The sequence below is a fragment of the Saccopteryx bilineata genome, chromosome X, assembly GCF_036850765.1.
Source record: "Saccopteryx bilineata isolate mSacBil1 chromosome X, mSacBil1_pri_phased_curated, whole genome shotgun sequence".
NCBI classification, from domain to species: Eukaryota; Metazoa; Chordata; class Mammalia; order Chiroptera; family Emballonuridae; genus Saccopteryx; species Saccopteryx bilineata.
In genome coordinates, this window is record NC_089502.1 from 39,290,186 (window position 1) to 39,302,403 (window position 12,218).

A 12,218-nucleotide genomic window follows, 5' to 3' on the forward strand; every position below is an offset into this window, starting at 1 on the left:
TACATTAGATGGGTGGGACTAGTGACAGGTGGAATCAAGTTGGGGAGGAACTTCTTGGTGCCAAGGTAATAGCAGTTTCTGGTGAAAATAGGCTGGGGTATGATATCTAGCCTACATCCTATGTCCTTTCCACAATCTCTCAAGTGTTCTGGGGAAGGTAACTCACAGTCCGTTACACTTCTTATTGAACATTTTATTGAGGTATTTGTAGGTATCCGACAACATGAGTTGTCAGAACTAATACAGTGGCTGCATAGTCTATTGCTTTTTACTTTGTGGGAATGTATATCCCTAAAAACAGGACCAAGGTATCTAAGGCCAGAGTACTCTATTTAAAACTTGAAAGTACGGGTAGAATGGAACCAAAATGCCAATTTCTTCTTGCCTCCAAGCATGGTTGCTTGAAAGAACATGGAGAATTTTGAAGAAATGGCTATAGCACAGGCTGCAGATTAATCTCCATGGAAGGTGGTGGCCCTGAAAAGGGCTGGGATTTGTATAGGTTGACCTGACAAGTTGCAGCAAGGAAGAGGGAGAAACAAAGACCAAACTTTATCCCTGATTCAGTGAAGTGCTAAAAATATAGAAAGCACCACCAAAACAGGTCCAAATATTTAGTAGAATGGGTTGATTTCATGTGAAGTGCTAAATACTGAATCTGCTGTCAGTTATGGAAAAGAAAACGAGAAAAAGTAATTGGCTATGAAACTGCAAGTGAGTAGGTCACTCCAGTGCACTATCTAGCTGCTGTTAGAACCAGGAACTGGTGTGAATATGGAAGATATAAATAAATAGTGTGGTAAGAACTGCAGCAACAGGACAGTGGTATTAGTACAGGATTAGTGGAAGACAATGACAACAGTGGTGTTTGACCCACGTATTTGAGAAGTTACCAGATGCCCCTCCCCAAGTTTCTGGGAGCCACGGCCCTATGGGATATGGAGAACAACTTTAATTTGTGCGGCACTTCAGGGATTATCCCTTATCCACTTCAATGGGTGAGGGACTTAAATGAGGCTAGATTTCCAGAAATGGATCTAGTAATGTTGAGCTCTGGAGTTTATCATTTTCTGAGACTCTGTTCTTTGAAGTTGTTGTGGCAAAGAGAAACACTTTTTAAATTTCATTTTTTTTGATAGAATATATTGGTAATTTTCTAACACATGAGAAGTATTCTTATTTCATTTTAAAGATAAAAAATAAAATATTTGGAGGGAACCTTACAATCAAGGATGGAAGGATATGAGGTTAATAGTAAGAGTGGTAACACAGTAATTTGTGCACATAGCTCATAGAAAACTTGGCTAAAGGCTAAGTGCTAGAGTTCTCATTCTCTTGCTTCTTCATATTAACAGAAAATACCTCTTTTGTGTGGAGAGCTTCAGTGAGAGAAATAAAGCTTGCATGTAAACATAGTGAACTTAAGAAACAACCAAATAGCAGTTGTTATGATATTTAATCAATTCATAGGAAATATAGCACTACTGTGTGTCCACTTACAAAAAGGTATCAAATTATATATGTGTGCTCCAGAGAAGCACTATACCAACTGTACAAACAATATTGGTGTAACCACCCTCCACTTTGCTCAATCTCTGGTGTTTTTGTCTGGAGTGTTGAGGACTCAGAGTTTCTGACAAAACTGACTCCAATGGGTGCATCTAGCAGCTTTGAATAAGCTTTACTGTCATTTAGTAACATTTGAACGTGGTGGTTTTTAAAAGATAAGCCATCCTTTTAAGAAATTTCTATAGGGCCTAACATATAGTAGGAGATGAAGATATTTCTTTTTTTAATGGAAGAGTGAATGAATGAATGAATGTTTTCAGTAATGTGGTTTTGGAATCTTTCTACTGACTTGTGGAACTTGATACCAGATTTAAGCTAAAAACAAAACATTATGCAGTTGCCTTTACATGCTCAGAATTTTCCAAGCAGAAAAATGAACAAAAAAATATATTTATTACATATGATTTTCTCTGGCAGTTTTCCTTCACTTGCCTCTTGGCTATGTCAGGCTATTTGCTTTGCATTGTGTATACAGATTCACTTATCTGAGTAAGAACCAGATGGAAACTCTGTGTCTGAGTTATTTAGTGGCAGACTCTGCAGAACACTTTCTATATTGCTCAAAGGGTAGTCATTTCCCAGCCTCTATATCTGTGAGCACTATATTTTAACCTGTGAAGTAAGTAAGATGACCAATGTCAAAAAGTTGCAGAAAGGGTGACAGAAGAAAGGAGTACTAACTCATTTATGTTTGTCAATTTTATTTGCAATATTTTATGTCCAAGTTTCAAACTGCAATATTTTTTACACTCAAGACACAGTCATGCACAATCCATATTTCAATTTTCTATTGCTTCAACCACAATTTAAAATAGCAATGTTGGAAATAAAAGTTCTTAAAAAGATTGAATGCTGAGGTCAGAAGGATGGAACAATTCCATCAGCAGGTCTACAAAAGAAATAACTTATTAAAAATCAAAGAAATAAAAAGACCATAAATACTTTTAATCCAAAGTTACAGAAGAATTTCACTACACATGGGTTTACAAATAACATTTCAACAAAAGTAATGCACAGCCAAATGAGATACAATTCTGATAAACAACGAAATGTAGATCATCCTCAACTTGCTTTGTCAGATATTATGACAATAATCCCAGTAGACGTCAGTACCCTGTGATGTGGCTCCTCCTTGCTGATGTACTGAGATTTAAAACTCAACACACTAATGGTTATAGGAGTCTGTGAAAGATCGTATCATCACTAATGAATATCGCATATGTGGTCCATAAAGCACATCACACACAAGCATACACATTGAACTTGAATTTCCCACTCAGGACTGGTTGGCACTCTACTGTAGGCAGAGAATTGAGACCATCGACTATCTACATTCCAGTTAACCCTCTTTCCAGCAGCATGCCCATATAATTGGCCAATCATTGTAGAAGTTGTAATCAGAAATTCCATTTTTGGTTCTCAACAAGCGGATTGATAAAAATTCCTTAATGCTAATATCATGTAACTACTTTTATTTTTATTTCTCTCTTTGCAAACTGCAAGTGCGTAGGTCCACTCTTAGTAGTAGTCCCAACCATTAAAATACATGAGTTCTGCCATTTTGTGCCATTATGAAGTAAATTCTACAAACCCAGCACTACTTCATAGGAAAGAAAAGGCTCAAGTACAGTTCTATTATAGCAAGTGTGAGAGTGTATTTTTGTTTCAGTAGCAAATACTGGCTACAGCTTAATGAAAACCAGATTTTACATACAAAGTATATGTAAAATGAAAACTGGGAACACTCAACAGAAAAAAAAGGACATTAAAAGCAAAACAAAACTGTGAAGGAATTGGAAGGCCACCACAAGTTAAATCAACATTCCCTAGCGATATTAATTTCATTTATTTGAGGGTTTTTTCTTCATCTTTCATAGTGCTATTGTTTAATTAACAGAAGAGAACCAGGCTTACGCATGTGATATTTGCCATCACTTTAAACAGTTTGAATTTGCAAGGCAACTTATAATACCACAGAATGTTAGAATTTTGGGGAAGACCTTGGAGATCATCTAGTTCAATACTTTTATTTTACAGATAAGGAAACAGCTATGAAAAAGTTAAGTGAATTGCCCAAGGTCACACAGCAAATTAGTAATAGAGTTTATATGAGAATCTAGGTTTTCTTACTCCTAGATTAACACTCTTTCAATTATATGTTACATTCTCTATAATTGCTATTGAAAGCAAACACGGTGATTTCAGTTGAACATTGTACCTGCTTTACTGCTGGTATTACAGGATAGCAGTCACTCTATAGCAGTTTCCAAAGGAGACTCTGATGTACTAACTAGCTTCTATATCTTTTAAATTCAACTATACTACACGGCAATAAATGTAACTTGTTGTATTATAGTATACTAGTAACATGGAAGTGTGCATGTGGAGGTGATATTTTAGTTCTTGCATTTGCAGATTCAGTCAGATATTGTTTAACATTAAACAGACGTTCCCAATGCGTCAGGAGTTGGGCTATATTCATTCAGTTACTAAAAGAATGTGAGATAAGTAAAAGAGAAAAATTAAAGCTTACCAACAAAACAATTATATCATAAACAAATCTCTTATGCAAAATATATTTCCAAGGCCTCATGTATTTCCTTCCTAATCCACATGCAAATATACATCCAGAATTGTGTGTTAAGTTCATTCACAAATGAAGGCCCATTAGACTGTCAATTTACAAATGCTGAAATGCGGTCTTCTGGCTCAGAGACTAAGAGAAGCTGGCATCAGTGGTCATGCCTTTATTTAATTAAATATTAACTGCAAGTAGCTCATAAAAGAACCATGAGATTCAACTGGGGAACGAAGGGTTAAGGCTGCCAAAAGAATTTTTATTTTGAGAATGGTCAATGAAAAGCCTGTGGGTTCTCTAGGTATAGAGTCTGCACTTGGTGAACCTGAATAACATCTGAGATCACTACCTCATTAGAAAAGTCGTCACCTAAAATTTCTTTGGTGAGTTACAAGGAAATTCTTCCCTTTTGGTGGACAGTCTCCCTTTTCTTTAACAATGACAACTATTGCATACAGCCTATAATCAATCAGTATAGAAATTACATGGAGATCATCTCAAGCCAAAGCTAACAAGACTGTGGCTGAATGCCAACAGGCAAAGGAAGTTCTTAATATTTGTCTTAGTGTTTTCATAGTCAGCTTTTAATTGCAAGTCATAATAATTTCTATTAAAATCAATGGGAATTGTCTACTGGTCACTAAAAAAGATTCCTACTCAAATGATATAATATCCTGTCAGACAAAAGGATACTGGGGTTTGGAAATTTCATCCTTCTAGTTTTACAAAATTCAACCTGAAACTCTGCTAAAATGATCCAGAAAGGTGATACCTGAAACACATATTATCAAGGGATGGGAGGAGGGCAGGAGCTAACCAAATGTCACCTTTCCAATTAAAGTAACCAAAACAGAAACCCTGACGCCATACCAAAGCAAAGGGCAGCCGATTTTAAAGCATAAGATGTGTTTGGAGCTCTAATAATGACATCTTCCTAGCAGTAACTTATGGATAATAGTCCCCTAAAGAAAGAAAGCACGTGCCATATCTGAGCATGTGCCAACCTCAGCACCCAAGCAAATACAAAGCCTATGGGATAATTGTAACTAGCAGACATCTGTGCCCTGCATGCTCTGGGCTCTGGCCAGAAGGCCTCTGTTTCTGACACCTTTTCTATTTTTCTATTGTCCCATTTCTGTTGTGTATTTATTATAAAGCAATAGTATAACAATATCAAATAAAAAATTTAAAAGAAAATAATTGCATAATCCCACCACCCTAACACAACTGAATTCAGTTATCTGTGTTCCCAGTCTTTGTCCATATGCACACTTATTTTTACAAAGTTGTAATCTCTGCTTATGTTATTTAAAAGTGATTTACAGATCCTCTCTGAGAACTGGCAGCCTCATTGGAAATAAACAACCCATTGAGCAATGGAATATAATTATTTACACGATCTATGAGTTGAGAAATATCTTTTATAGACAAACTTCTCAAACTATCAAAACATTTATACAGACAACAGAAAGTAATTTCATATTTCTTTTTCTTTTAGCAATGGAATGTGCTTCAGGGGGGGGGATAGATGTGGAGATCAGGTGATTAAACTCAAATGATGCGGTGCAATTCACAAGCCTAAAGGAAATCTGAATAACCTAACTAAAGAACAAATACTTGAGTTAAATCTTCTTACATGACTTGGCCATCCAGTAGCCAAAATAGAACATGGACACACAAATATTTACAATGACACATAGACGAGATCAGCAAGAACGAAGTCATTACCCAACATGTTGACTGATTTGAGGAGAATGTGTCATCCAAAAATCCTCATGGGATTATGACAACGCACCGGATCCTTGTTACAACATTAATGTTTTTTCTTTCTTTCTTTCTTAAATAAATAATCTCTACTGTGCTTCTCACCCTTCCCTAACTTTTCCACTGCCCTATCCTTATTCCAGGATATTTTGGAATCAACATTCGATGATGTGCCCTCTTTATCTCAGGGCATACTAGCAACTTTAAAGATCTGAATAGACTCAAGCTGTGTCAAGATGAGCTTTAAAAAATCGAGGGAAAGGGAATAAACTATTAACCATCTAGAGAGAGTCCAAGTTTTTCAAGTATACCAAATGTGAATTCTTCAGCATCATTTTGGCAGTAGAAACAGCTTCTCTCTAATACTTATTAGAAATATACATAACTCTCCAACACGGGGAAGGGTCTTTAGAAACTGTTTTTATTTTAAAATTTACATAGGTATAAATTAGTAAGAGTAAAGCCTATTGGGATATATTATAAAATCGTGGTACAGTGGGAAGTGATAAAGAAGTACCTGGCTTCTCATGGTGAACACACTGAATCGAAGCATAAAAGAGCAACCATTTCTCTGCCTACAGTGATCTGAAAGATCACTGCTCCAGGTCACCCCCACCAAATAAAATAAAAGGTCTTTATGACATAAAAGGGATGCTAATTGACAACTAGGAATTTTCAAGGAGGTTTGAGGCTCTCTCCATTCACAGGGCATAGTTATCAATGCACTGAATTCTATATGCATCCCAGGTATTACTTCATTGAGTTCCCTGGCACTATGAGTAAAAAACCCCAACAAAACTTAATTTTAAATGAAATAAAAATCAAGTCCCCCTTTTCTCTTATTAAGACAGTGTAGCATTAAAATATTCAAGACCAGCCACATTTTTGCAATGTAGATATAGTATGCTTCAAATTAATATTTCCACTGGATTTTCTTTATGTATTTCTTGTTTTATCATCCTGTGGCATTTTTAGGAGATTCAAACCCCTCCCAAACTTTTTAGTCAAGAAAAAAAATAGGAAATCCACCAATGGTGTTATCTCCTAAACATAAACATGCATTATATGGTTAGCAGAAACTCTCTAATGAAAATGCTTTCATTTTAAGGAATAGATAGATGGTTAGATGAATGAATGTACCTCAGCAGAGAAGGAGAGAAGTCCAGGGCATTGATCTCTTTTCCTCCTTGCTGAATATAGATAGGTTCTATTCAGATTCCTGATATACTACTAATCAAGAAGCCTTATACAACACAAATTGTTAGGTTTTTGAAGGCTTAGAGAAACAACTTTGCAGTAAAATTTAACAATACATTCTAAAAAGAAGCATATCCTTTTCTACACAGAGACCCCTCAGATATTTTTCTACTCTCAGAAGATTCAGGAAGTGCCAATGATTGATTTTTTAATAAGTAGATAAATGGTGAAATAATAGTCAATTTTTTCTATTTTCTCCAACCCAGAAAAAGAATTCATTTGGGCTTACATTTCTTGGTATATATGATTGCATACCTTAATTATTTTTACTGGAGAACTTCCAGATCTTCATGAGCATGTTTCTGAAATTCAAAAGCCCAAAAGACTTAAGTATGAATACACTATATTCTGAAACAGAATTGGTGGTATATAGGGAAAATAGGAATAATTACTTACAGCCAAATATTGATTGGGATATAGTTGTCATTGATCTCTCATTTTTATGGAGTTTAATGCTTGTAAAAAATATTTGTTCTTCAGATGTTTTTACAATTTTTTAAATGTTATAAATTGTCAAAATAAATAATTTTTTAGCATAAGCAAATGTTGGTTAATGGGTCTGTTCCCTTCTGATGTGTCTATTTTATGTTCATATGTTTCACAAGCACAAGAGAGGATTAAATTAGGTATTTTTAAAATCTTTGTTTGCTAACTGTTCAACAAGAATTTTAGTATTTCACAATTATTTTATTTTCCTTTTGGCTCTCAGAGAGAGTCCCATCTTTGTTTAAATGTGGTTGCTCCTATGAGGATTTCCTAGGTTCAGGACCTGGACTCACTCAACAGGAGTGCAACAATTTTGGTATGTCCTTTATCAGGTATCATAATGTTCAATGAGCTGATTTATTTAAATGATAAACCAACTACCTCTTAAGCATCACCATGAAAATGTGACAGGATTTCACCATTAGAGCCTCATTTAAATATACAGTTTTTAAAGCCTTTCCTGAACACACATATTCCTCCTTGCTTTTGGAAAGTATCTTAAAAGAAACCTTTTCCAATGCAAGTTCAGAAAACAGGTACACAAACCAAGCCACCACTACAGAAGAAGAATAAAAAATTGTAACTCTATTAGGGTATGGACTTACACATGTTCACACAGTGCTTGCTCTATTTTTTTTGTTGTTGCTGTTGGTTTGTAGGGTTTTTTTATTTTTTTATTTTTTGTCTGTTTTTATTTTTTTGCTTTCTTTTTAAAAAAACGTTTTGACATCATTTTTTTCTGGACATCTAATGACAATGCAAGTGAAAAACATCACATTGGGTAAGGATTTTTGAAGGAGGTTCGAATGCAAGAGGGACTACTCTCTAACTTAAAAACAAATACAACACTATGAAGAGGGAGTGTGCACCTTTGAGAAACCTTTTTCTTCAAAGTGAGTGCACAAAATGAGGGGATTCACTACTGGCTCTTTCGCTTCACGGTGGAAGTTGACCACTTTATGGCCACTTCGATATTGCTGCCCTGTTTGGGCTGCAATTCAGGCTTACATATAAATTACATAATCTGAGGGAGTAGGAAAAAGGCTTATAAGAAGTTTCTATTCACTTGAAAGTTAAAGAACCCCCACCCCATTTGACTGTCTTTCTTCCATCTTTTCTGCAGCAGAATTTTTAGTCTTACTCATGAAGGAGATGGTGTGGTTTAAGGCTTGCAGTCCTAGCGGCTGCTGTTCTTAATTGCTTCCTTTGCAGCAATAATCAGAGGAGTCAGGCTGGAGAGAGGCTTGGCTAATTTTAAAAATGGATGCTGCAAAAGAAAAAAAAAGAATTACTAGAATTATTTCCTCCAACAAGTATATTACTTTATATTTTCAAGCAGTCCTTTCTTCATTAAAATGTATTTTGAGCACTCAATTAAACATTATTTTTTATTAAATAATGTTTTTGTCCTTAAGATGCTTTCATCTTTCAGTGTTAGGAGATCCTCTGGAAGCTGACTGGCAGAGCTAGAAACTCAGATTTGGGGTCTTGTAAGATCTCAGTGTTTACAGCAGTCTCACTTTCTGAATTTCTTAAACTGATGATTTTCTCTGGAGCAGCTCTCATGCTTGAAAGCATGTCTTAGACCTTGACCCTGAAACCAATGGCTTCCTAACTGCTAAACCCAATAGCTGTACCTCCATCATTTCTCTTTTGGCCTCTCTGCAGTACTTAATACAAGTACTATATCTTTCTTCTTTTAAATGGTTTCCAATTTTGAGGCCTGTGACATTCTACTGCCTTGATTCTCTTCCACAAGCATGCTCACTGACTACTTCCTTCCCATCTTCTTTCCTGGTTTCACCCCTGCTCAGCCCCCACATACTAGTTGGTGTCTTATAAAATCTCATTATCTTCTTTTTCTAATTTAATTACTTTGAGAGCTCATTTCCTTTCATGATTTCAACTTCTCATCAGCTTTGTAGGAATGACTCCCAAATCTGTATGGTGTGACCTTATCTCTTTCCTTAATTTTGGTCCTCTTTCTCCAATTGCCTGCTGGATATATCCTTTTAAATTTCCTTCTGTCACCTTGAGTTCACCATTTAAAAACATATATTGGATCCTCTTCTGTGATGGGTCTTTAAAGTCAGTCAAAGCATCTAAAGTCAATCCCCTTATCTGCTTATTATAATGGTCAAATCAAGTAACGTAAATGACAGTTCCTTGTAAACAACATAGAAGCAAAGGCATGCTGTCATTGTATTATCCTCTCTCACTTTTGCTTTTACTGAATGCTACCAGTGGTTCTATATACTGAAGTCACTTTTATATTCCTTTGTCTTATGTTCTACATGAAATCAGCTACCAAGTACTATCTTCTCAATGCCTCTTACAATAAACTCTTGCCTTCCCTAGTTCATGCCTTATCAACTTCAACTCTGAACTATAACAATAATTCCTCCTTGATCTTTTTGCCTTCATTTTTCTTGTCACTAATTCTTAATGCTTACTACGATATTAATCTCCCTAAACAAAGCTTTCATCATGTGATTCTCCCAGAACTTCAGTATTGCCCCACTGTCTATACCCCCAACTTGTTAGCCTGGTGTTCAAGATCCTGGCATTCTGGAAAGACGGTCCTACCTCCTGCAACTTCTACTTGAACTCCTTCTGCTACACTTTTGATTTTATTTTCCATCAAACCTTGCCTACATGCCTTTGACCACAGTATAATTTTGCCATCTGTAATTCCTTCCTCCATTTTTTCAAGCTTTCTGAAACTGATCTGTCCTTCAAAGCCCAACAGAACTCCTTACTGTTTGCAGACATTTTCTGATTACCTATAAAATCATGGCATTTACTGTTTGAACAGTCTCTAAACAACCTTGCATTATTTATTTACTTATTTCTTATGTACCCAAGGAGACTGTGAACTTTTGGATAAGAAGAATCATGTCTTTAAGAGGTGTGTATCACCCACTGCACTTAAGCCTTACAAATAGGAGTTGCTCAATAAACATCAATTAATGAACAGAGAACTGGTTTATATACACAGAAAATCACACAAATACATAATACCTATGTCTTTTCTCAAGCCTTCCAGTGGTGTGAATGTCATGTTTCTTTTACCTTTCTGACCTCTAAACTGGGCATTGATAGGCTAAGTCAGAGAATGAAGTTATATGAACTTAAGGAAATATATGGGTTATTGCTAATATATATAAAATGAAAAGATTGAACAAACTATTCAATTTATACTATAATTTTGTGTCAGCTATATGATTTGTTCAGATAAAAGTACTATTGGGGAATACACTAACTAGATAATTGATTCTATTATCTATGTAACTAACTATATGGCTATATTAAGAAAACCAGTATCTTCATTTATCCCTGGAACACACATCAAGATGTGTAGGTGGTGTGGTGGGAGGAGTAAAAAGATGTGGAAGTGAAGCACTCAAAATTTCAGGTTTCTCATTGAGATGGGATTAACCAGAGCAGTGATTCTCAAAGTGTGCACCAGGGCATACTGGTGCACCCTAGAAGATTTTCAGGTGTGCCCTATGGGATTCCGGAGAAATATGTGCCTGTTGGGGACCAAAAAACCAACAGGGTTTTTGAAGTTTACATTTTTGGGGGACAGAGGTGTGGAGAAATGTCTGTAAACTGACAGTCTGCCCAACCCCCCACCTCACTTGCCTGATTAGGTTGCAAAAGGCTGTTAAGCTGTGGTGCTGGATTGTTTACACTACCCCCCATGTTCCCCGGAAAGACTGGAGGCAAGTTTCTTCTATCCTTTGTTTGACATAAAGTTAAGATAATATGGATGGTGGGGGTTTTCTGTACTTGGTAAAATTCTTGGGTTGTTTTGGAAATGTAATCAGTGATCATTCATTTGCTAATGGCCTCACTTTGCCCTATAAATGAAGCAAGATGCGGTTGTGGGGCATGCTTTCTTCTTGCCAGCAGCAATTACAGGATCCTCCTGACCCTGTATTTTCTTAATTCCACACCATTCCCACTCGGGACCTAGAATTACTAGTTGCACCAGTTTGCTGCATGTGCCCGGATATAAAAATAAATATACTCTATTATACCATTTCATTACAGAAATACTGCTCTTTTTGTTAACACATTATTATTATATTTATTATTAACACATCATTATATTATTTTTAGATAAATACACTCAAACAAAATGGATAGATTTCTCAAAAAGAAGTGTGATATTGAAGAATCCAATTCTGGAAGTGAGCAAAAGTAAAGTGTAAATAAAATAGGACTTGAAGGCTGACGGGCAGAATTTAATTTATAGCATTTTCCATCACTTAACACTGAACAATACGATCGGATTAGAAGCCCATTCATGGAAGCTTCAAGTGATTTTGGTTTAACATTAACAGACGAAGAACTGGCAGCTATATCCACTGATCGTGGGTTGATGATTAAACATAAGGAATTGTCTCTTGAAGTCTTTAGGATTTCTATAAAAGAAGAATGTGTGGCAATATCTAAAAAAGCTTTGAACATTTTACTACAATTTTCAACATCCTATTTATGTAAATTAGAATTTTCTACCCTCAACACAATTAAGTAAAAAGAGAGGAATTCTTTAATG

The 12,218-nt window shown here is 35.7% G+C and overlaps 1 protein-coding gene across 7 annotated transcripts in view; it reads right to left on the reverse strand.

Annotated features, from left to right (window-relative positions):
* Positions 1–7,878: 7,878 nt before the first annotated feature.
* PAK3 (p21 (RAC1) activated kinase 3) overlaps positions 7,879–12,218 on the reverse strand; it is a 284,659-nt gene continuing 280,319 nt past the window's right edge. For all 7 annotated transcript variants that reach the window (XM_066249398.1, XM_066249391.1, XM_066249395.1 and 4 more), the window contains one exon: positions 7,879–8,921. In XM_066249398.1, the coding sequence (XP_066105495.1) occupies positions 8,832–8,921 (90 nt within the window). In that variant the 3' untranslated portion in view covers positions 7,879–8,831. The remainder of the gene's footprint in view (positions 8,922–12,218) is intronic.